The 25,317-nt window shown below is 45.1% G+C and overlaps 2 protein-coding genes across 3 annotated transcripts in view; both read right to left on the reverse strand.

Annotated features, from left to right (window-relative positions):
- The window catches only part of LOC144807578 (uncharacterized), a 436,944-nt gene that overhangs the window by 188,402 nt on the left and 223,225 nt on the right, over positions 1-25,317 (reverse strand). The gene's annotated exons all lie outside the window — the stretch shown is intronic.
- On the reverse strand, positions 11,979-24,821 carry LOC144807567 (uncharacterized). Its single transcript, XM_078673210.1, has 3 exons — positions 24,755-24,821; positions 20,416-20,469; positions 11,979-18,158 (listed from the first exon to the last, which is right to left on the reverse strand). Exon 3 carries the CDS (start codon positions 16,946-16,948, stop codon positions 15,425-15,427), a length of 1,524 nt encoding a protein of 507 aa, XP_078529336.1. The 5' UTR covers positions 16,949-18,158; positions 20,416-20,469; positions 24,755-24,821; the 3' UTR covers positions 11,979-15,424.

Here is a 25,317-nt window from a genome sequence, read left to right on the forward strand (position 1 = left end):
TTCCCGGTGCCTCAGCACCCAGAACAGTACTCACTGCGCCATTCAGGTCAAAGACAAGGTTCAGTCTGGGGCCAGAGTCCGGCTGTCTGTGCCCAGCAAGCGCCCAGTAAAAATCGGGTCCAGGATGGCATAAGGGGCACTCAGAGACAGGCAAAGCTCTCCGGGCAATTGGTCTTACCATCAGTGGATTAGATCACCAGTCTGTGGAGTGACATTCGGTAGCTCCGTCGACACTTGTGAGTCCGGCAGCCCATAAATGTTTTCATCGTCACTGGACAGCGCGCATGGACTGGCTTCCTAGGCAGTGTCTGTGTCCAGGGAGCCACTGATCTCCGCCACCATCCGAAGGGCCTCTTGTTGTTCATTGTGAATGAGATCAGCTGGGGGGCCAACCTCCGGCTCCATGCGCAGCTGTCGTGCCGGCGATGACCTGCACCTGCGGGGTGCCGGGGACCCTGGAAGCGCAGCAGGGGCGACGCTGTCGATGCCGCTAGGGGATCCGCAGCTGTTCCAGAGTAACAAGCCAGGCCTCAACCGCTTCAGGAGTGTTAAAGAAGTGAGTTTTGTCCTGGGCCACCACTCGCAGGCGCGCCGGGAAAAGGAGGGAATACTTCAAGGTCAGCTGATGGAGCCGTTGCTTAACTGCTAAGAAGGAGTGTCTCTGGCGCTGTACCTGGATTGAGTAATCAGGGAAGAACATGACCTTAGCATTTTCAACCCGAATCTCCTGTAGCTTCCTGGTTTCCCGCAAGATGGCGTTGCGATACAGATGAGCATAGGTCTGGGGCTGGATCCTGCCGGGGGGCGGCCGGGTCGGCACCCGGTGTGCTCTTTCCACAACAAAATGTTGAGAGAGTGCGCCATCTGGCAGTAGGTTCCGCAGCCATTCTTCCATGTGTGTCTCGGGTTCCCTGCCTTCCCAGCGTTCCGGCAGCCCCACGATGCGTACATTATTTCTCCGTGCCCTCCCTTCCGCATCCTCTGCAGGATCTTCTAGGATTTCTACGCGGTTGAGGAGATCCTGCACGTGTCTGTCCGTTTGTGCGACTTTGGGCGCGAGATCTTTCGCGGTGGCCTCCAGGGTAGTGGTGCGGTCCAACAGCTTTTTGTGGTCAGCTCGCAGGTGTGTGAGATCAATGGCGACGCCATCAATCTTGCTTTCCAGGGAGGTGCGGGTCAGCTGCATCGACTCCTCTAGTCGCTCCATCGCCGCCTGCATCGTGTCAAGTTTGGAGGCGGTCTGATCCGGTTCAGCCGATTTCGCCTCCTTCTCCATCCTTCCTTTCACCTGTGTACCACCAGCACCAGTTCTCGTCCTAGTTCCCCCAGACATGGGCAATGCGGCGTAGGTCGTGGTGGGAGTGTGCGCAGTGGTCTCCTCGGGTCTTGGGGAGGCCGATCAGTCCCGGGGTCAGGAGTACTAGGGCACGCAGGGGCGCGGTGCAGTGCCGCTGCCGATCCATGTAGGTAGGTCTTGTCCCATGTCGGGCCAGAGGGCAGGAATGAGGCAAGGGCGGGGTGGGGTGGGTGGGCGCCTTTTCCCAGCACGGCCAGCACCCCCCGGCAGGCTCAGGCAAATGTCCTCGAGGTGACTTGCGCTGGCCTCCTCCACCGTCAGCCATGGCGGCAGGAGTGTTGAATGGCAAGCAGGCGTCCCCCGTCTTAACCGGCAGCTCCCCTGCCGCCAGCAGCTGCAGGAACCTCCCGGCCCACCTCGGCCGACCCGCAACAGTAAATGGCGGCAGCGTCCTGGCCCCACAGCCCGAGGCGCGGCTTCCCCATTCCAGGAAGTGTCCGCCGCGAACACCGGGAGATGGGCTCCTCTCGCAGCAGGGCAAAGGATGCGAGGCTCGAGGTGCAGTTCCCCCTCCCAATGGGGGGCGTTCGCTGCAGGCGCCGAGAGGCGGGCTCTCCCTGCAGCAGGGCGAAGGATGCAGGGCCCGAACTGCAGCCCTCCCTCCCCGGGGGGCGTCCACTGTAGATGTCGGGAGGTGGGTTCTCCCTACAGCAGGGCAAAGGATGTGGGCTCGGTGAGTCCGCTCGAGTCACCGCAGAACCGCCTCGTGGACTCCCGGATGTAGGCCTCGGCGTCAGGGCCCTGTGGCAACAGACCGTCCCCGGCCTCGCGCAGTTGTGAGCGCCGGCTGGGGAACCGGCGAGGGAGGCAGCCAACCAACGTCGCTCCCGAAGCGGCCAGGAGCGATGTCTCAGCCCCAGGTTTGGCAGGGCAGCAGAGGTTTTCCCCACGCAGCTCCACTGCTATTTTGGGCCGGTCTCGGAGAAGTGTGCCGGAGTAATGGCCCATCCAGGCACATCCTCCGCCATTGCGTGCTTAGCCACGCCCCTTTAGCTATTCACCATTACGAGTATAAAGTTACTCAATTCAAATTCAGCTTTATTTGATTTTTTGTAAAATAAAAATCATAAAAGCACAGTTAAAAAAACATTCACTTATATTACAGAGAAAGTACAATAAATATATATCAGGCAAACAAGAGTTACATAACTTATATCTTTACATTGTATTCCTGTACCTAATAACACTCTTTAAAAATAAGGACATATCCATTATAATCAATTGATTTTCTAAAGATTGTAACGTCAGGTAAGCTATTCTGCAGTGTCTGAGATCCATACTCTTCAAAATTGGTATTAAAAACCTTTTCCTAGGAAATGTATAAAATTTACAAAATAATATACTATGCATCGTGGTTTGGGTTGAAATGTCATCACATGGACATGGGAGTAGGTTTCTCGACCAGTCATTAACATCTGGAAAGGTAATCAATCTATGGAAAGTCCAAAAACAAAAGCGAGTTAAAAGCATGTGAACAAAGCTCCCCTGTACCTGTTCCAAATAGGGCTGTATACCTGGGCATATTGTCATCAAATGGTTATCCATGACGATTTTTTTTATCTCTTTCTTGAAACCATCGCTTATTCTCTAGGTCAGTCAAATAATCTGCTTTTAAGGATTTTGTAGGGGTTGTTACCATGGTCTCCGGTGTTTTCAAAGAATTCAGGATGGTCGATTTCATTCGCCATTTTTTTTAATATAACCAAGCCAAGGTATAGTAAAACCCTATCGAGTTTTAAACCATTAATAATTACATCACAATTAAAACCAGTCTCAATTGTTACCCAAACCTTGTGCCAAAGTAAAAGAGGGTTAATTCTCATAATATCAGTAATAAAAGATAGACCAAGTTCCGAATGGCAATTAAAATTAGCAGATGAGCTAGGTACCGCCAGCAGATAACGCATAAATGCATTTTCACAGCATTGTAGATGTTGGACATCTGCAAATCCCCACATACCTGCCCTGTACATAGCTGTTGAAAGACATTTGGATTTGTAAATAGCTAGTAACTCGGGGACAGATCTGCAGCATAGTTTCCTAGTAAAATTAATCACCACACATAATGCTCTGGAAAACATTAGTTTTCTTGCCTGAATAGCAGCAGTCCAAGACCCTGTCCGATCAACGTTAATCCCCATATAGGAGAATTTGTCAGTGCTTTCAATGTTATTATTATTAATAAAAATGTCACATTTTTATGTCATTTTATTTCACAATTCATTGTGTAAGTCTTACTGATATTCACATTTAGACCCCTATCTTGCATAAAATTAACAACATTAGTGACAGTTCCCCTATTGGCATCTGCACCATTATAACCGCAGTGTCAGCATAAAGTAAAATGGGGATGGGTTTACTTTTAATGATCGGATAGTCCTGACAGTGTCCAATCAAATATTGGCCAAGACTATTAATATATAATGAGAAAAGAACGGGGCAAGTACACAGCCTTGCCTCACTCCCTTTCTCATTTGAAACTTAGCTGAACACTCCCCCTGCCTCCAAAATAGAACCCTTGCTCCTGCCTCCCTGTACAATTCTTTATTAATAAAAGCAAAGGTGGATCAACTTCCATCCCTTTAAGAACACCCCATAACTATTCATGTTTTACGCAGTCAAACGCTGAACTAAGGTCAGCGAATGACAAAAATAGTTTTACCTCCTTTGCTAATGTATATTTACTTATAATCAGGGTTAAATTGAATCCTTGCTCCCATTTATCCTCAGTAATGGCAATATCTACAATGTCAGTATCCCTGTTAGCAAACAATGGTGCATTAACCGCTTTCCAAAAGCTATTATAATCTTTTCTTAAACATGCCTGGTGTAGCGTCTGCCACGCCTCCAATCTTAATTCTACCTTTCCCTTTTTTATCGCCTGCCGATATGTAATTCTAGCCTCTCTTATTTCCTCCCTATTTCTAATTTCCCTATGCAAAACTTTCTTCAAATGGGGGTGCGCCTTACTACATTCCCTATCAAACCAGCCCTGTGTATTGTGCGTTCCCTGTTTTTGCTCCTTAATTAATAATTTCTGTACCTCTCCGGTAATTTTAAGGAAGGCATTTAGCACATCTTCGTCATCCATTTCCTCCGAGAGACAAGCTTCAAGATCTTCTCTTCACCTTTTTACAAGTTTCTTAATAAAAACCATGGGATCCACTTTTGACCAATTTAAAGAATACCCGTTTGTGCTGGGAAGATTGATATTAAAATGTTAGTGTAAGCCCTTATTCTTCTCGGTTCTATCAGAACTCTCTAGATCGAAAACAATACTGATTGGATAATGATCACTCAATATAATAGCATGGGTTTCAAAAGTACGGACATTTCTTGAGTACCTATTTGACACTTGAACAAAGTCAATAATTGAATTACAACCTCTAGTATTAAAGGTAGGCTCAAAAAGTACTAAGGGAGTACACAGCTCGTTGACACATCCCAAGTCAAACTGAAAAATTTCATTTAACAAATCCTACAGTGTTATATGTGGAAAATGGGCCAGCGTATCTTCTTTGTCTTTTCCTAGGCCACAAATACCCTTTTGACTATGTTGGCACAAGAAGCAGTCATAATCACCTCCCCCCATATAATATGCATATTGCCAGACATCTTGTCTTCCAAATTACTCAATGCTTGACGTAAATTCATTAGCACGCTCATTGTCTGAATTTTGGGGATATGATTATAGAAGTTGAGTAATACTGAACAGTGCCCTCCTACCATATTCGTTACTAGGATCTGGTAATAATCAGTCGCAATTGTAAGTTTCAAGTTGGTCACCCCCACAGTGTTAGAGACATAAGTACATAATCCACCTTTGTTACGCCCCTACTCACTGATGACTGCCGGTGTATGAAAAGTTCGCTAGCCATGGATATGTTTTTCATTAACTGTCCAGGTTTCTTGTAGACAGATTATAGAATATTCTTCTACAAAGGTTAACCTCTGAGGGTCTCTCACTTTTGTGGATAACCCAGAAATGTTCCCAAAAAGTAATTTGCATGCCTTACCTGTGTCTTCCTTTTCCTGTCCCATCCTGGGATCTTAGTGTTCACTTCTCCGTTAGGGGTTGTCCCCACCCATTATTGATGGTACTGTATGTTTAGGACTAATTTGAGTATTTCCTTCAGAGTTAATTATGTTTACGTCAGTGTCCGCACCCTAATTTATTTGATCTATTTTCAAATTGCAATCTATCCCAGTAACAAACGCAATCCCTTGACCAAGGAGCTGCACCTGTGAGGTAACACCAGGGAATGGTAGATATTCCAGCCTAGTTTGGCCATCCCCTCTCATATGCTGTACCCTTGGTCAATCTATATCTTCAAGTGTGGTTAACAAATCAAAACGATTATACAGCGGGACATTGCATGAGCTCGTCGTGTCAACATAGGGATCCCTTACATGGCTTTTAAAATGATTCACAACTGGAGGCTGATAGAAAGCGCCTAGGGGTAAGACGTTCATTTCTGTATAATTAAAACGTACATTCCCTGCGCTTGTGAGAGTTGCATGCACCAACATAGGGTCGCTAAAAGTCAAAACAATACAATCTCCCGTAAAAAAATGACGGCCATTTCCACCCATGTAACACGTCTAACCATTTTGAATTTTTCAAATAATGCATCAGTAAGACTGTTTTTTTTACCAAGCCAACAAAGTGATTTATTTTGAAGACCCTCCCACGTTTTATACACAGATGTATGCAGTGAAGGAACATTGGCTAGGATTACTTTGTAGGGTGTGGCAGCCGGTGGTAAATCAAGATGATTATATCCTAGGTTCTCTGGGGATTCCCTCGTCCCAATTGGGTGTTATGTTATGTTATGGGTAGTTTTGTAGCGCGCTCAATTACTCAGGAGTATCCCGGCGCGTAAAAGGCAAAGAGGCATCAGAAAAGGAAAGGAGTTCAGACTGTCATTTTAAAGAGGTGGGTTTTAAGTGCTTTCTTAAACAGATTGAAGTTCTGAGTGGCACTCAGCGCCGGAGGGAGAGAATTCCAAACAACAGCCGCCTTAACAGCAATCGAGTGTCCACCAAGGTGCGTGCGTTTAAAGCGGGGAACAACCAGCAGATGATGGAAAGCAGACCTTAGAGAACGATTAGGTACGTACCGGGAAAAACGTTTCCTCAGATACACAGGTCCCTGATCGTTGATGGCTCTATGGACAAAAGTAAGGGATTTAAACAGAATCCGCTGGTCTACAGGAAGCCAATGCAGGTCGCGCAGATGTTGGCGGACACTGGACTTCTGTGAGATGTTAAATAGAAGTCTGGCTGCTGTGTTCTGAATAATTTGAAGACGATTGGTTAAGTAGGCCGGGATGCCAATAAACAGGGCATTGGCGTAGTCGATTCGGGAAAGAATGAGTGCCCTAGCCACTGTTTCTCTGGCCGTCTTTGGAAGTAAGGGGAAAAATCTCCGGAGAGCTTTAAGAGTGCCGAAGCATCCACCAGTGAGTTTTTTATGTGCTCATTGAATATTAAGTTTTCCCCAAACCAAACCCCTAAATTCTTAGCAGGTTTGCCCGCAGAATTGGGGGGAGGAAAGCCCGGCGGCCACAAAGATTCTCTGAAGTTGGGGGGGAACTGCCATAGAGTAAAATTTCCGACTTATCTTCAGTGCACTTTAATTGGGCAAGAGCAAGCCAGCTGAAGACTGAGGAAAGGCAGGTCTGGACCCGTAAAGTTTCCAGATCCTTGCCAGGCCAGGTGAAAAGCAGCTGCGTATCGTCGGCATAGGCAATCATTTTAGCACCCAGTCCTTCCGCCAAAGAGATCAAGGGGGTCAGGTATATGTTAAATAGCAGAGGGCTTAAAGTAGACCCCTGCGGCACCCCGGTCGTAAGGAGTTTAGCCGAAGAGGAATAGGGGGGTAGCCACACCTGCTGCGTCCGGTTATTCAGAAACGAGGTCAGCCATTTTAGAGCAGAGTCAGTGATGCCAATAACTGCCAGGCGAGTGAGAAGAAGCTGATGGGGTACCGTATCGAAAGCGGCAGAGAGGTCTAACATTATCAGAGCCGCTCTGCCGCCAGCGTCCAGACATTCTCTGATGGCCTCGGATATTTCGACCAGGGCCGGCTCAGTGCTGTACTCAGCACAAAACCCAGATTGAGCGGAATGAAGAGCATGTGACGCTTCAACAAAAGCGTCAAGCTGGCGAAATGCAATCTTCTCGCATACTTTAGCTAGCACTGGCAGAAGGGAGATGGGTCGATAATTGGCAAGGACTGCAGAATCTAGACCTGTTTTTTTAGTAGAGGCAGGAGTTTAGCTTGCTTCCAGCAATCGGGAACCGTGGCCGTTTGAAAGGAGAGACTAATAATCTACGACACCTCGCACAAACCACTTCAGCCACCCCGTCAAGAACACGGGCGGGATAGGGGTCAGCAGGTGACCCTGACTCCATGGATTTCAGAACAGCTAAGGTGTCTGTCTCAGTAGGGGGGAGAAATCTTTGAAAGACTGAGTGGCACAGAGAGGAGATTGAGGGTGGGCCATACCCTGGATGCTCCGCCCGCAGCTAGTGGAGCGAAGACTAGCCTGGATCTCAGCTATTTTATTTATGACAAAAGAGGACAGGTTCTCACACCATTGTGCAGAGGAGGGGACCAATGGTTGTTCGGCACAAGGGGAGAGAAAGCTCTTAACAATAGTGAAGATTTCTTTACTGTTATTATTAGCCCTGGCGATCCTACCAGCGTAGTAGTCACCCTTGGCCGCTCTGATGGCGGCATAATATTCCTTCTGAGCCGCACGCAGCGCCCCCTTAGCCATTGGGCAGTAGGCGCGTCTCCAGTCTCTTTCAAGTTTTTTGCAACCTAGCTTCAGTTCCTTCTGAGCGTGTGAGTACCAGGGTTTGGAGGGCATAGAGCGTTTGATGGAACGAGCGCCCTGTTTCACAGAGGCTACAACCCCTGTGCTGATCTAGGTGTTAAAGCGCTGCACAGCAGCCGGGAGCTCAGAGCCCAGCGCTGGACGCCCCCGGTGGAGGGCATTTATCAAAGCAGGAAGATTAATTTTCGAATGGCATATATTAGGGGGAAAACCCCCAGATGGCTTCTCTAAGAACCAAGAGAACCTAATTATCCTATGATCTGGCCAGGTAAGGATTTCTGGATCTAGTGCCATTAAAGCAAAGTTGGAACAGACTACATCCAAAAGGTGACCCCGAGTGTGTGGGCAGCTTAACCCACTGTGTTAGCTGGGCCAGGTTTAAAGATTCCGACAAGCTGATTGAGTCCAATGACTCACCAATGTCCACATGGATGTTAAGGTCGCCCAAAAGAAGAAATTTAGGGAACCTCAAGGCTCGAGGTACAATCACGTCCTCCAGATCCCTGAGGAACGATCCAGAAGGGCCCGGAGGGCGGTAGACCAATGTTCCGCCCAGCGTGAAATGGGGTGAAAGGATAAATGAGAAGTGGAGAACCTCCGCAACACCCAATTCACTGGAGGGCTCGCTGTGAAAAGACCAGATGTCTCTAAACACAACAGCGGACCCTCCACCTCTCCCCGCTACGTGATCTGCCCTAATGATTTTGAAACCCCTCGGGATGGCCAGTTCAACCACCGGTGCACAGGAATTATTGAGCCACGTTTAAGTGATGAACAGGATGTCAAGACAGCCATCAGACAGAAGCTCAAAAATGTCAGTAGCGTGTTTAACCATCGAGCGTGCATTTATTAGAGCTGCAGAGATGGTATGCTTGGTATTAGATATATGGGTGGGGGCAGCCGGAGTTTTGGGGGGACCAAAGTTACATAGGGGACAGATCCTGGAAGAACAGTTGGAGACATCCCATGGTCCAACGCCTCTGCAGTTAGGATTAAAAGCTCAAAGCTCCTCTCGGGAGTAGCTCAGTCGAGCTCCCTTATTATGAGGAATAGGACGGGCAACATGGCTGGCGCTGGGCGTGCCCGGTGCGCGGACGGGTGCAGACGGGCTAACCTTTGGCTTACCTTCGGCAGGCCAGCGGCGCACCCGCTGCGCAACCGGGAGGACATACGCAATTTATGTGTGCACCTTCATCCCCCAGCTAGAGCGCTGTCACTAGCCCAGCCGGGGTCTGGGACTACACCTAAGATGGCCGCCTGCCCTCCACTCAATCGGTACAGCAAGCCCCGGTGGAACGGGGCAGGGAAGGCACACCTAAGCACCCCCGAGATCACTAATCATGTATGCGATGTTACACAGAGGGGCTAAACAATTTTAAAAACAAATATTCAGCGAGAGCGCCTCATCGCGAAATGCGAGTGCAGGGAAGGTTAAAATGCAGAGTTTAAATGAAATGAGGCAGAGTAAACAGAGGATGCCTCTGCAGAGCAAACGGGTAGGAGAAGGAGCTGCCACCACCTACCCTAGGGTGTCTCCCTGTTCTGTTATTAACTCCTTTCTTATTGGCTTTTCATGATCATTATTAACTTGCGATTTATTACAAGGAGGTTTGATCAATGTGTGGCCAATCATGTTGAACGAGACATGGGATCTGTGCTCGAGGTTTCTACGGGTACAATACTGAGGGAATGGTTCCTTACATGTGGGATTAAGAGTGAGCTACGGGGATGGTTAGCATTACATTGTGTATTCACACCCCCAGTGGTAACCCTATTGTCTCTGCTTAAATATCCCTCTATAACAGCCACTCTCTCTATTAACTTCCCCAAAGCACCAACCACTTAATTATTTAAATCATCAATTTTCCTCGTAATTTTATCAATTTCAAGCGTTTGACCCTCAATTCGCATGTTCACGTTGGTCTCCCTGAGCTAACAGACCTTCAAGGTTCGCCTGTTTTTAATTGTTTACCAGTATTTTTCCTTTTCTTAGATAACGTCATTTTACTTAGGCTCACGGGACACTTCCCAGCATGGTTTACTGATTGTATCCCCACAGATACATCAGGGTTTTTACTACGTTTCGAGGACGGCTGGGGATCATCCTCTGGGTCACTCACATATATATAATCTGATGTCTCCTGTATGCACCCATCCTCAACGCCCTGGGCAGCTTGCCCATCACATACTGCAGTAAGAGATTTATATGGTGAACTAACAGGTGTATTACTTGCAGTTAGCGTACCAAACCTGCCTTGGGTAAAAGTCTCTTCGACTCTATTTATTTGTTCCTCAGTGGCCCCCATTGCACCAGTCAAATAGGTCATCAAGGATTTTTGTCCTCCCACTCTTGGGGCGATAGTGGGTGTGAAGCCTGTCTTCCTTTTACCCATTATTTTACTGTGTTCAAGCAAACATAAAGGAAAGTCAAGATCCCCAAACACAATCCGATAAAAAAAATATAGCAATCCAACCGGCCTCTGATGGTCTATGACGGGCCCATCTTGGCATTTCGATGCTGCGGGAACGCCATGATGCTTTTAAAGCCTGTCCAGGGACTCTCAATAAAGTGCAGAGGGCCCTATGAGCCAGGGGTCAGCAACGGGGTTCAGGGTGTCGTGATTTGGTCTCCCACGCTGTGGGACTGCCACAATGCTTTTAAAACCCCTCCATGGACTCTCAATAAAGTGCAGAGTGCGTTATGGGCCAGGGGCCAGCAGCAGGGTTCAGGGCGTCATGATTCGGCCTCCCCTATTCAAAAGTGTGGAGTCATATTTACAAATGTAACTTACTGCAGCCAAACTGGAGCAATAGAAAATGCAGCACCACACACTGCCAACCACTGGTAATGCAACGCCCTCCCTTAGAAAATAATGGAGGCAGAAACCTAACAAGCATTGACAAATCCAATAGGTCTCGGCAATTCGACAGCTACAGGCGTTTCAATGTGAGTGTCTTTTAGCTCCTTCTTCTGATTTGAAAATGTGTGTAACAAACATGGTATACATGGTATGAAAAAATCTGTACACTGAATGGTATTTATCACACTTTACAAATTCAGACTCAGTAGAATTGTATTTTATTTGGTGCTATAAATAGCTCACCAATTACAGACCACATGCAGTAAGGGACTGCAATGTATAAGAAACACCATGTGATGTCACTCTCTGCGATGTCACTTGGTCAAAGGTTATGTGAGGTCACTGACTCAAAGACCATGTAATGTTCACTTCCTATGATGTTGCTGTGCTCAAAGATCTGCTGGTGTGGCTTCAACCTGCTCTGAAATGTTGATATTCATGTTATATGAAATGTTCTGTAAGAGGTTTGTTGACCCTAAATAGCTGACTTAAGGTGGTTGATAGAATGTTAAAAATGGGATTCCTATTTGGCTGAGGTGTGCACCCAGGCCAGGCAGGAACCACTGCTCTCTACAGGGTAAGCTAGATACACACTAAAAGATAACCTGTGTGCACCCTCCGGTCACTTGGGACAGAGCAGTCAGGCTTATCTAAAGATGTGTCCACAATTGTCTTCACTGGGAACCAAACACCCCATCGTATCGCTCGACTCTCACAGGTTAGCTGGCGGAGCAGTCCCAGGTCTACTCAAGGGAGGTGGTGTGGGCTAGTAATCACCAATCACTGGCACGCAATGATAACACCCAATAACTGATTGTCCAGTCAGTACATTTTCTTTAGAAGAAGGAGAAGTAGATTTATTTAAAACACAATTCTAAAAACTACAAAATAATGTACAAATATGTACATTGTCAGATGGAACATACATAGATGCCATTGATGAATCACTGGGAACCCCTTTAGTTCAATCATTTGTTTTGTAACGAAAACACATACATTTTGCAAAAAATCTTTCACATTACTGTGATAATCAATAAAACATTTGACATCATTATGGTAACCCCATTAAGATTTTTTCAGTAATTAACCTTGTGTGTGTGTATTCTTTCATGGGTTTGATATCAAAGCTGCAATGGTAAAAACAACCCATAGAGGGCATCACACTGAAAAAGCATTGCACTGCAACCATATAGTCAGCCTCTAGAGGGCATAAGAGCAACATCACATTTGTGGATTCCAGGCCTTCGAGGTCTGAATAAATGCCATTAAATTACCATGCATGTGGCCCCTATAGGTTGAAACACTACCGGCTGCGGAGTAAAAGCTACAGCAGTGGGAGAGCTCAAAAAGACACGGAAATCCAGAGGAAGTGATCATTTTGCAGTCCCCCCAACAAAGGGTGTGGACTCTGACAGTACCTTTAAAAGAAAGACTGCATTGTGTTGACTTTTTGGTGGTGGTCCAGTCATCCTGGTACCACCACAATCAGAGATATGGGCCAAAAGGTGTTCAAACAGCAAGGCTCCGAAGGCATTGTGGGGCTATTTTCAGAGAAAGCAGTAACTACGGTAGCAGGGGCACTCTCGCTGTGCTGGGGAGACCTGCGCAAGTTTTGTTCCTTTGTTTTCCTTTGTTATTTAAGCAGCCTCGTGTTGCGCTTCGTTTAGGGTAAAGAAGTCAGCAGATGAGACAGCACCTGCCAATTGATCTCAGTCTTCAGTTTTCATGCGCATTGAGAGGCGCTAATGCACTGTAAGGCGTGGTAGTGGGGGGGGTAAAAAACGGTGTAAGGGATGAGAGAGACAGATGCAGAACACAGGGCGGAGCCGTTGTACAGAGAGCAGTCAGCTGATGAGACAGCATCTGACATTTGATTTCGGGCTTCAGTTTTCATGCACATTGTGAGGCACAAACGCGCTGTATGGTGGTGGCAGTGGGGGGGTGCAGGTAACCTGAATTGGGTGAAACAGACGGGCGGAACACAGGGCGGAACCATTGAGTATGATAACAGGCAGCAGATGAGACAGCATCTGACATTTGATCTTGGTGTTTGAATGGACAGCAAATATTATGAGATAAGAACAAGAATTTAATTCCTGTTTACAGCGGTGCTCCATAAACCATGAGCTTTCGTCTCAAGTGCTCTCAATTAAAGAAAAAAGTAGCACTGAAAACAAATACTAAAATGGCAGCTGGGGATGGATAGTAGTAATTGGTCTATGCTCTAGTAGGTAGAGACATGACAAATGTATGCCATGGACAAATGGGGATACATCATATTAGATCGATGGTGGAGCCAGCAAATGGTAAGTCTGTGGGTGGGCTGAAGCCCATAAAGGAGATATGCATGTCTCTTTGAGACAGCACAAGCAGTGTCTAGCCGAGACCTAGAAATAGAACCTCATAAGAAATAAAGGTACATTAAAATAATGTATTTTGTCTTTTCACAAAAAATAATTTCAATTAATTCTACACAAAACTTTTTTAAAGGCTCTGGCCCATCTGAACAGAGGCAATTTAGTAATTTAGAGTACATAATAAGAAAATACAGGGATTATACTTTCAGTGGGATTTTTCAACAAATCTTTAAAAAAAACATTTTTAACACATTTAACATCAAATACATATTTAATTAAAATAAAAGTTAATAGTATTCGAGAATGTTGTTCTACATTTAAAGTATATAAAATTAATTTACAATAATATTTAACTTAAAAAAAAATCTTTTTTTTATTTAAAAAACATTCAAAATATCCCATATATTTTTGCACAGGGAGATCTCCACCCTAGTTGAACATATTAAAGATTATAATTTTTCTTAAGATTAAATTAAAGGTTTCCCATCTGAAGTAACATTTTGTTTATGTATTAATAATTATTAAATGTGCTGAACACATGTAACTTGACTTTACTAATAATGAATGTTGTACTAGTGTTTACATTTTTAAAATGTATTAAAACATTAAACAATAATGAAATGTTTTCTTTAATTATTGTTTGCCATTAAATTACATTTATTTAGATTTTTTTTAAACTAGTTTTAAATATTTAATTCAGCATTATTTCCTATGGGGTTTTATTTTATGTTCCTACCACCGTTATTATTTATGGGAGTTTTCTGCAGTTCCAGTGGATGGCCATTTGTGATGCTGGACTTAATCCCGCTCTGAGCACAAGTACATTTACGATTGTTTTAGGTACATTATGTCTTAATGACTTTAGAGTTGTGGTTTATAAACAGCAACGGGCTTACTCTTTAGTGGGTGAATGCCTGTCTTTTCCCTAAACCCCTCCCTATACTCCTCCTTAGTTCTGCCTTCATCCCTCCCCTTTATTTATAAGCATTTCCATTTTACAGCCACTCCCTCTGTCCCTTCCACATTTACTACTAAAAACTATACTAATGTGTGCAGAAACTGTGAAGTCGGGGCAGACAACTACACACAGAAAAAGATAGGAGAGGCAGAACAACCGCACGTAATTTGTGAAAAGCATTTTGTAGTTCTTTAGTAGTACTAAAAATGTACAACTCAGATTATCTGTGAGACTCTCTTGGGTATGTCTGATGTGATTTTAAAGCTCGGTAAACTGTCCTCAGCAGATGGGAAGTATGTTCCATTTGTAACAAAAAAGGACCTGGAAAGAGGTCACTAAAGTGAATCTTTGTAATAGGAAGCTGTGTCCTATTGGAACAGAAGTCATTAGGACTATTTAGGGTGGTGACAGGAATGGTTAGCATATGGTTGGTCTTGTCTCTAGTGGCACAGAGACACAGAGACTGGAGAATGATGTGGTGGGATGTTGCTGAGATTAATGACCAGTCCTTCCATCAGTTTTACTTTTTTTCAATAATCAGTCACAAATTGCACAGGCCTGAACAGACGTTGGTCTCATAGAGTCCTACGACAAAGGGACTTCTGCCGCAGGCACCTGCTGAGGCTCATTAAGGCTGGAAATAGTTTGAGGTTACTTGGATTCCAGATCCTTGGAGGCGTGGCCTCAAAGTTCAGGATCGAATGGACCTTGTGGGTCAGAGCCATGGCTTATTAACACTCAGGAAGCAAAATACACAGAATGGGATGAGGCCACAAATAGTCACTAAGGAATGAGGTTAATTCACAAATTTCTATCCCTCACTGAGCGCTTTTCTCAGTAAACAGTTTGTTGGACGATAAATTGATTGATGTCTTTGTGGCTGCTTCATGTGAAGGTTTTACAATGCTGAAAGTTCCTCCTCAGAGCACCTTTTACTTTCCCACATTGTCTCTGTCATGTGGAGAGGTTGCTTTTATAACTGAAGTTTTTGTCTCACTGAGAGCGCTAATAATTTTTTTTCTCCCTGTGGATTTTCTCATGTTGAATCAAACTGAGTCTCCAGCAGATGCTTCCCTGGCATTTAGACCAATGACAAGGTTTTGCCCAGTGTGAGTTTTCTCATGTTGAGTGAGACCAGATTTCTGACTGAAGCTTTTCCAGCATTCAGAGCACTGATAAGGTCTTTGCCTAGAGTGAGTTCTTTCATGTCTAGTGAGATTGTTTTTCAATGTGAACCTTTTCTGGCATTTAGAGCATTGATACAGTTTTAGTCCAGTGTGAGTACTTTCATGATGAGCGAGACCAGATTTCTGACTGAAGCTTTTCAAGCATTTAAAGCACTGATAAGGTGTGTGCCCCGTGTGGGTTCTCTCATGGAGAGTGAGAGCAATTTTCTGTCTGAAGCATTTCTGACATTCAAAGCACTTATACGGTTTTAGTCCACTGTGAGTTCTTTCATGACGAGTGAGACCATGTTTGTGCCTGAAGCTTTTCCAGCATTCAGAGCACTGATAAGGTTTTTGCCCAGTGTGTATGCGCTCATGTTGAATGAGATTGGCCTTACAACTGAAGCTTTGTTGGCATTCTGAGCACTTATACGGTTTTAGTCCAGTGTGAGTTCTCTCATGTTGAGTGAGACCAGATTTCTGACTGTAGCTTTTCAAGCATTCAGAGCACTGATAAGGTGTGTACCCCGTGTGGGTTCTCTCATGGAGAGTGAGAGCTATTTTCTGTCTGAAGCTTTTCTGGCATTCAGAGCACTGATACGGTTTTAGTCCAGTGTGAGTTCTTTCATGTTGAGTGAGACCATATTTGTGCCTGAAGCTTTTCCAGCATTCAGAGCACTGATAAGGTTTTTCCCCAGTGTGTATGCGCTCATGTTGAATGAGATTGGCCTTACAACTGAAGCTTTGTTGGCATTCAGAGCACTGATACGGTTTTAGTCCAGTGTGAGTTTTCTCATGTTGAGTGAGACCAGATTTCTGACTGAAGCTTTTCAAGCATTCAGAGCACTGGTACGGTTTTAGTCCAGTGTGAGTTCTTTCGTGACGAGTGAGACCAAATTTATGACTGAAGCTTTCCCTGCATTCAGAGCACTGAAAAGGTTTTTGCCCCGTGTGGGTCCTTTCATGTAAAGTAAGGCTGAATTTCCGACTGAAGCTTTTACAGCATTCAGAGCACTGATAATGTTTTTGCTCAGTGTGAGTTACCGCACGTTGTGAGAGAGTAGATTTCTGATTGAAGCTTTTCCAGCATTCAGAACACTGATACGGTTTGAGCCCAGTATGAGTTCTCTCATGTTGAATGAGATGGTCTTTCTGACTAAAGCACTTCAGGGACTTAGTGCACTGATAAGGTGTGTGCCCAGTGTGGATTCTCACATGTTGAATGAGAACGCTTTTCCGACTGAAGCCTTTCTGGCATTCAGGACACTGATACGGTTTTTGTCCAGTATGAGTTCTCTTGTGTTTAGTGAGGTGGGATTGATAACTAAAGCTGTTCTCACATTCATTTCTCTTATTCAAATTGTTTGTATCTTCAAGTTGGGTTTGTTCCTGGCTACATGCCATCTTAAGTCTGAATCTAAATCCGGAGTCTGTACTTGTTTATGTTAAAACTCAACATTAACTTCTAAACTGCGCTGCTGAAGCTCTTCTTTACATTTGCATTTAACTAATTATAGCTTTTAATTGGAGATCAATGTTCTTATCTTTTGAAGCCAGCCTATCTAACTTGTCTTATAAACTTTCACTGAGAGGCCCATTATTTTTATTAAGATGCCCCTCATGGCTTCATTTTCTCCAAGTTATGCCCACAAGGATTCCTTCAAGTATAATTAAGCTCATTCTGACTACAGATTATCTCATTTAATTTAGGAGTTTTAAAAGCACTGATTGGGTCTTTGGGGATTAGTACTTACAAGTGATGTACATTTTTTATACAAGTAATGAACAGGCATTAAAACATGTTAGGGTAGTTCACAAATTATCAGTAGTGTAACACTGGCCCTTTTCAAGCTTCCTATTCGGTGAGGCCAAAAAGGTACACCATTAACTTTGGAGGTCTGGCACACTTGGAAATAACATAGATCAACCCAAGAGACAGAGTTGGTGGGAAAAATCTTTCTATATTGTCGATGTTAATCCAGTGTCTTTGCTGTAATGACATCTGAGAAGAACATTTTCAGTTATTTTTTAAAATACAATGTGTTCTCTCCTCCGAATCACAGGAGACGGAGACATAAGCTTGCTCGTGTAAACTGAGGTTATTAGCCTTCCTGACACTTCTGTCACAACACGTCTACGGATACTGATTTTCTGGGAGAGGCTTAGGTCTCCAAGGCATTTCTCATAAACCATCAGACAGAATTTGCAACACTGTGCTCTGTGTGAGGATCAGTTGTTGCCAATGTTCTTTGCTTGACCAATCGTGAAATGTTTCCTTTAAGAGAAAATATTTTTATAATTAGTAGTTGCAGTAGATTTTCAATTTACTTGCGGGTACAGTTATTATTTCAGAGGTTATTCAATCCCTGACACTTGGTAAATGTTCCTGGTCATTGTACTTCAAGGTTTGACAACAAATAATGATTGTAAGAAAGTCGATAAATCACTTTCACATTCAGCAGTTTCTTCCGCACCAAGTTCCTCACCATTCCTGGTGCATAAAACTAGTTTCTTCTTTAGAGATCAAGAATGTTCCTACTTTTCTCAAAATATCCCTTTTTAAAAATGTTTCCAAAATTGCGACATTTCTTTTTCTTTTTGTTGCCTCAGTGACCTGTAAAAATAGAGTTATAAATTATAAATGAGTTGCACTCCAAGGGGGTAAAACAGTTCATGAATACTGCAAAGACAGGGAACTTGGGAACACTGAAACGCAATGCAGTGAGAGCAAAAGTAGTGAATACTGTAGAAAGAAACAGAAGTTACACATGCATCATGACACAGATTCTCAGAAGCATCCAACACCAACAATGTACTCTTCCTGTGATGACGACTGGCATCACACTAAGGTATTTGTACCGCCTTTAATGAATTATCAGATGTTGTGTACTCCCCTGCCCATTTAAAGGACTCTTCTATTCCTTATTTCAGGCATCCATGAAGGGACATTTCATTGAACAAAGGAATCTGCCTTGTTGTAATCACTGCTTTAAATGCCACTGGTGGAGCGTGATTATTTTATTAAGAGTGTTTTGGTCGATCAATTCCTTACCCTTGGGTGTGATACTAATACATAATACGTACTTAAGAAACATGACTAACAGTGTGCCTGGTGAAACATGTGAGAGTTTAAAACTGCATCGAAAAAGCATGCAGAAGGGTCACAAACTGGTTTGAGATTAATTCATTCATGACAGAGAGAGAAACCTACTAATGTGCTATGAAAAATAATATTAAAGGTAATAATGCAGTCTGTAGTGTTAACACAAAATATGATTATGAAAATGCTCAAGTAAAATGAGTCCTGCTTATGTTTTCTTTGAGATGCAATTCCGAGAGAAAGTGCTTGCACGTTTCTCAAAGAAATGTAATTAGGCTATGCTTACAAGTATAATGAAAGGGTGTTTTTATATTATTTCTTATGCATCTCTAGTTCTTTACTGTTTTCAATATTCAGTAAGTTTTTTTCTTTAGAAAATAATGATTTAGTGGTTTTCCTTGTAGGCCTTAAACATTTATTTTGTCTTTCATTATTTCCTTCGAATAGACTAAAAATGTTGTCCTGATTGTACTGTAGCTACGAGTATTATCGCTGAAGTTTCTGTCCTACAGTTAAAAATGGACATCCTTTCTGTCAGAATAAAACTCTATTGACTTTGCTGAAAGCTCAGAAGAGAGAGTGTGGAGTGGACACGTCGAATTGCAAATGTATTTCTTATTTCCGAAGGGAAGTGATATTGCACATTCTTAACGCCTTGGCTGCTGCGCGAATTACGCTGCGGTGCTGGACATTCCAATCCCAGGCGTGGCTAGGACGGCACTGGCCGTCGCGCAAACATGCCCACCGTGACTTACAGTAGGGGTTAAAGAACAGTGAACACTGAACAAAGGTATTACGTATGGGTTATGGATGAATTGGTTTAGAGAACGATCACACGACGGTTGCACCATGGATTTTGACAAATGGCAATCATGCAAACTATGTAAAAGTTAGTTTGTTGGCAGGAACTGAAAACGTTTGGCGTATAATTGCCCCTTGGGAAAAGGACAGCATGATGCTATTTTCCCTTGCAAGTCCTGGGCCTCACATGCTGTTGGTCTGAACTCTGATTTTCCCCTGAACTGACATCTCCTGATTACCTCCGCACTTTACCGGCTGGTGAAGTTGAGCAGGTAAAATCTTTCAGCTGAAGAATTTATGACTCCAGCTATTGCACGCTGTGCTCTAGCGTTCTACTGGGTCCATCTCGTGTCCTGGTTCTGATGAATCTACAACCGATTCTTGGTTTCTATGATTCCAAATTGCAAATTCTATTTTGCAATGTGTTTTCGCTCTTTTTCTCTCTTCCTTCCCCAATAGGTGTTATTTGACTATGTATTTGGCCTGAGCTGTGATGTGCTGTGATTTACCTGTATACAAAAGAATAACCGTTAATAAATTATTCTAGTGCATGTTTGTGCTTTGACCATTCAATCTTGAAGTTTAGAGAAAGATAACTTGATAACTATTCCATGTGTTTGTCCTTACTTATTGATGATTTTATTAATATTGTGTGAATATTATTAGCTAGGCGCGTCTTTATTACAGGTCCTCATGAAGGAATGGCTTTCCATCTCTAGTTATCTGAGTCCCTATTAGCTCATACGGAGGACCTTATGATTGTGATTACATTGTAGAGTTTCTATGGGCCAAACTATGTGTTATTGTGAATTGTGTTGCTGAGGATTGAGTTTACGATGTTGTGGGTAACCTACGTTTGAGATCACAAATTTTACACCTCTTCCCCTGGATCACCACCGTAGACTGAGGCTCTGTCCAGTTAGCTCAGTGGAATTCACCATTTCACATTGTGTGGAAGATAAGTACTTGCCTGGTGGCACAGAACTTGTCACACTCCTTTAACAGGACCCAGACACTGCAACACCTGAAAAAGGAAAATAAAGCAGCATAACGGGAAAGGAAACTAAAATTGGATATGAAAAGACAAACACTTTAGAAAACCAGAGGAATAAGGAAATAGAGGCTATCTTCCACTCTTCTTCAAAGAGACCCAGTGTGGCATTGGAGGTGACAAACAGGACAGGAAAGGGTAGGCTGGGAGGAAGCAAAGAGGTGGAAGTCAGATCCAGAGAGGAAGGAGGAAGAATGAACAGACTTGGGGGAGTATAGAATCACATGGAATAGAGGAAACAACTATGTAGACAGTCAAGGGACTGGTGGTGAACAAGGGACGGAAGCGTGCTCCGGGACCAATGCTTCCCAACCTGAGAAGGGACTAGACCTGCGCTCGGATCCCACCACATTCATATTCCTTGAGGAATGTGGCTACATCAGGTGGGTGCCAGGGTTAGTGGGATCTCAAAAATTGATGGGGGAGGTTTGCGGGAACATGTGGTGGCTGGCCACTGCTACAACGACCATATGTGGTGGAACGTTTTGCCAGATAAACCTTAGTATTTATAATAGCCCTAATGTAAGAGGCACAAAGAAGAAAACTGTTATGAAGAGAATACACTGGCAGAGTTCAACAACTGTTTATTAGCTTTAACTCACCTTTTTTGCCTTATTTCCTATTCTGCTTCATTTCGAGTTTCCTCATTTCTTGCTCATAGCCTTCTACTGCCTCTACGCTTTCTGGCCCCTGATCTTCCCCGCCTCTTTTCCTGCTCCCGACTCCCAGCTGCACTTCCCTCCCCCTTCCCCTATTTAATAGCTGTTGGGCGCAGCAGGCATGCCGCTGGCACGCTAAAGGCAAGCTCATCTGCACCCATCTGCGCCCCTACCGCGACCAGCACCAGGGACCCTGAATCTCCCACCTTCCACCGCTACGCGCCAGCTGCCCTCCTCGCACTCAATCTCGGAAGGCAAAACAGCTGCCAGCTGTCGTCGCCAAACACCACCCACAGCCAATTCTAACACCGCCGATATTCCTCACTATCCACATCACACCCACTGCCTCCGTACCCACGCCGGACGCCCGTTCCACCAGATCCCTGAAGTGCATCCTCCTCAACGTGCGTGCCCTGCACAGACACGCCGTAGAGATCAGGTACCTCCTCAACACCTTCTCGCCAGATGTTGCCTTCTTCACAGAAACCTGGACAAACGCCACCTCTGCCCCAACATCGCCACTGCCATTCCCGACCGCTACAAGATCCAGAGGAAGGACCGCCCCCACCGCCCTGGAGGAGGACTCACCCTCACACACAGGAGCTCTCTCCGACTCTCTACCTCCAGCACGAGCGACTCCCTCTCCAACACCAAACACCTCCACTTCCAGATCCTGACCAGCCCCTGTACCATGATACGTGGCACCCTCGCTTCCAGACCCCCTGGGCCTCGTGCTCCTTTCACCACCACCATTGCCGACCTCATTGCACCCCAGGCCATCGCTTCCATGGACTACATACTAATCGGAGTCCTGAACTTCCAACTCGATAACCGCAGCGAACCCGACTCCACCGCCCTCCTGGACAACCTCACCAACCTCAGACTGAAGCAGCTCATCACCACCCGCACCCAAAAGGATGGACACACCCTCAATCCCATCTTTGCAGGAGGGACCAACTTCCAATTCAGTCACATTTTGCAACCTCTCTGGACAGATCACCACTGCATACACTTCTCTTTCAGCAGCACCACTGCACACAAGCCAACCCAGGCCCAGCTTGGAGTAACTGGAGCAAGGTCACAGAGGAGCACCTCAACTCCGCCCTCATCCTCAACCCCCCCGCTGCCACAACAAATACCAACTATGTAGCCACTGAACTACACTGTTGGATCACCAGCTGCGCAGATAAACTTGCACCCCTCCGCCACACCGACAGACAACGCCCCCTGAAGGCTGCCTGTTTCACCACCGACCTCCAGTAAGCCAGACGCGCCTGCAGACGTCTCGAGAAACAGCAAAAACACTGAAGACCAGACCACTTACAAGCAAGCCATGACAGAATACCACCAACTCATAAGAGCCACCAAGAGGACCTTCATCCGGAACAAAATCCTCATCAACGCCAGCAACCCAAAGGAACTCTTCAACATCATCCAGCAGTTCACCAAACCCTCCAACGAAGCCATGGACATCACACTGTCCCAGGGCCTCTGGAACAAGCTCGGCTCCTACTTCCACCTGAAAATGAAGGCACTCTACGACAACTTCAGCTAATGGACTGCAGAAACTACCCTCCCCTCCAGCAACGAAATCTAGCCCACCATCACTGCCTGGACAACGGTCACCATCGAAGACACCACCAGGACCATGAAGAGCTCTCACTCAGGAGCCCCCAAGGACCCTTGACCGCTGCACATCTTCCACAGAATCGCCACCGCCATTTCACCCGAACTACGCCGTACAATTAACGCCACTTTCGAATCCGGCATCTTCCCAAATGGCTGGAAGCAGGCTGAGGTCAAGCCCCTCCTCAAGAAACCCTCTGTGGACCCGACTGACCTGAAAAACTACCGGATCATCTCTCTCCTTCCCTTCGCAGCCAAAGTCACCAAGAAATTCGTCAAGGCCCAGCTGACATCCTTCATCAACGAGAACGTCATTCTAGACTCCTCCCAGTCCAGATTCCGCAGCAACTACAGCACCAAGACCGCCATCTTCACTGCCACCGGCGAAACCCGCAGGCTGCTCGACCAGGGCAACACCGCGGCCCTCATCCTGCTAGACCTCCCAGCAGCCTTTGAAACCGTCTCCCACTGTACTCTTGCAGCCAGACTCCACGAAGCCGGCATACGGGGAACCGCCCTTGACTGGATCCGCTTCTTTCTCGCAGGCAAAACCCAAAGGATCAGACTCCAACCCTTCCTCTCCAAACCCACAGAGATCAACTGCGGAGTACCCCAAGGATCATCGCTCAGCCCCACGCTCTTCAACATCTACATAGCCCGCCTCACCGCCATCATCAGACAGCACGGGCTCAGCATAGTAACCTATACCGAGCTCATCCTCTCCCTCACGGAGAACTCCGAAGACACCTGACTAAGCTTCCAGGAAGAATGAAAGACGTTGCAGCCTGGATGAGCAACAGCTGCCTAAAGCTCAACTCAGAGAAGACTGAGGTCCTCATCCTTGGACACTCCCCCTCCACTTGGGACAACACTTGGTGGCCCTCTGCCCTCGAAAACCCACCCACCCCGATGGACCACACCCGAAACCTAAGCATCATTCTAGACTCCTCCCTCACCATGAATCGCCAGATCAACGGCGTCGCCTCCACCTGTTTGAACTCCCTCCACATCCTTCAAGACCTTCAAGTAGATCTACCCCAGAATCCAGAAAGACTGTCACCCACACACTCATAATGAGCAGACTGGACTACGGAAACGTCTTCTACACTGGAATCAAAAAATCCCTGCTACACAAACTCCAGACCATCCAGAACACCGCAGCCAGACTCATCCTTGGCACCACCCAACACCTGCGAGACCTCCACTGGCTCCCGGTCGAGAAGAGAGTTACCTTCAAGCTACACACCCACGCCTACAAATCCCTCCAGAACATTGGACCCAAATAGCTCACCGAAAGAATTTCTTTCCATATACCCAAAAGAAACCTCCTCTCCGCTGACCTTGCCCTAGCAGAGACCCTGCGCATCCTCAGAACCAGATCAGGTGGAAGAGCCTTCGCCTACATCGCAGGCAAGTCCTGGAACGAGCTCCAAGTCAACATCAGATGCTCCCCTACCCTTCACAACTTCAGGAAAAGCCTCAAGACCTTGCTTTTGGGCTGACCGGGGGCTACTCCTCCCACGCCATGAGACCGTCACAGGTAAGTAGCATGCTTTACAAGCCCCTGACTGATTGATCAATTGAGCTTCCATACCTTCAGGCCAACAGATAATAGATCATTCCAAATGTGGCAGGACAAAGGGGGAATGGAGGGTTGTACCAATTATAACAAAAACATCACACAATTTATGAAACTGGAGATAATTAACTTGACCCTGAAGTATACCAACATTTTAAAGGAAACATGCTTAAAACAGCTAGCATAAAAACAAATAAGGAAGAGGACTACATAAAAGCCATGTATTTATTTTATTTATTTATTTATTTTTAAGATCATAAGCTATATAGCTAGAGAATGGTCTGGAGAGGGAGTCAAATTCTTAAAGCTGAAGAGAGATAAAAAAACAGCGACACAGAGAGAGACTTGAGAAGAAATAGAAGAAAAGGAAACAGAAGGCACTAGGAAACGTTACCTGACAGTTATCTTGTTTATTTCTCTGAAGGAGGCAGCCGCACCACCTGGCCCGTCCCAGAATACCTTGAAAGGAAGTAAAGAGACACTTCAACCAAGAGTTTATTTGCATCAAACATGAATCACACTTCATCTCATCTTCCAAAACAACTGTCCTTAACTTACAAAAGAAAACAAACTCTTGTTCTCTAAAAAACCATTGTAAAGCACCATTGGTCTATGAATAATAGAATATTTTTTCAAACATTTTTACTCGTCTGGTATCTACGACCAAACCCACAACACTCAACATCCTCAAGATTTAAACCTTGCACTACAATGGATCACTGACAGAATATCGACAGCAAGAATATCGAGGTTCAAAAATATTGTGACAAAAATATTGTTGCCCAAAATATTGAAGTCCTATCTACATAATGGTAAGTACAAAAATATTGGAAAAAAAATTATGTTAAAAATATAGTTTCTTTAAAATGTGTAAAAAATAATGTAAACTGAAGTAAATAATACATATAATTTAAAAAACATAGTTAGAATTATTAGAAAATGTTTAATTCCTTGCAT

This window comes from Lissotriton helveticus, chromosome 1_2 (assembly GCF_964261635.1).
Source record: "Lissotriton helveticus chromosome 1_2, aLisHel1.1, whole genome shotgun sequence".
NCBI classification, from domain to species: domain Eukaryota; kingdom Metazoa; phylum Chordata; class Amphibia; order Caudata; family Salamandridae; genus Lissotriton; species Lissotriton helveticus.

Excerpts from the sequence above, each read along its gene's own strand:
- LOC144807567 (XM_078673210.1), bottom strand. The coding sequence starts at position 16,948 with ATGGCATGTAGCCAGGAACAAACCCAACTTGAAGATACAAACAATTTG.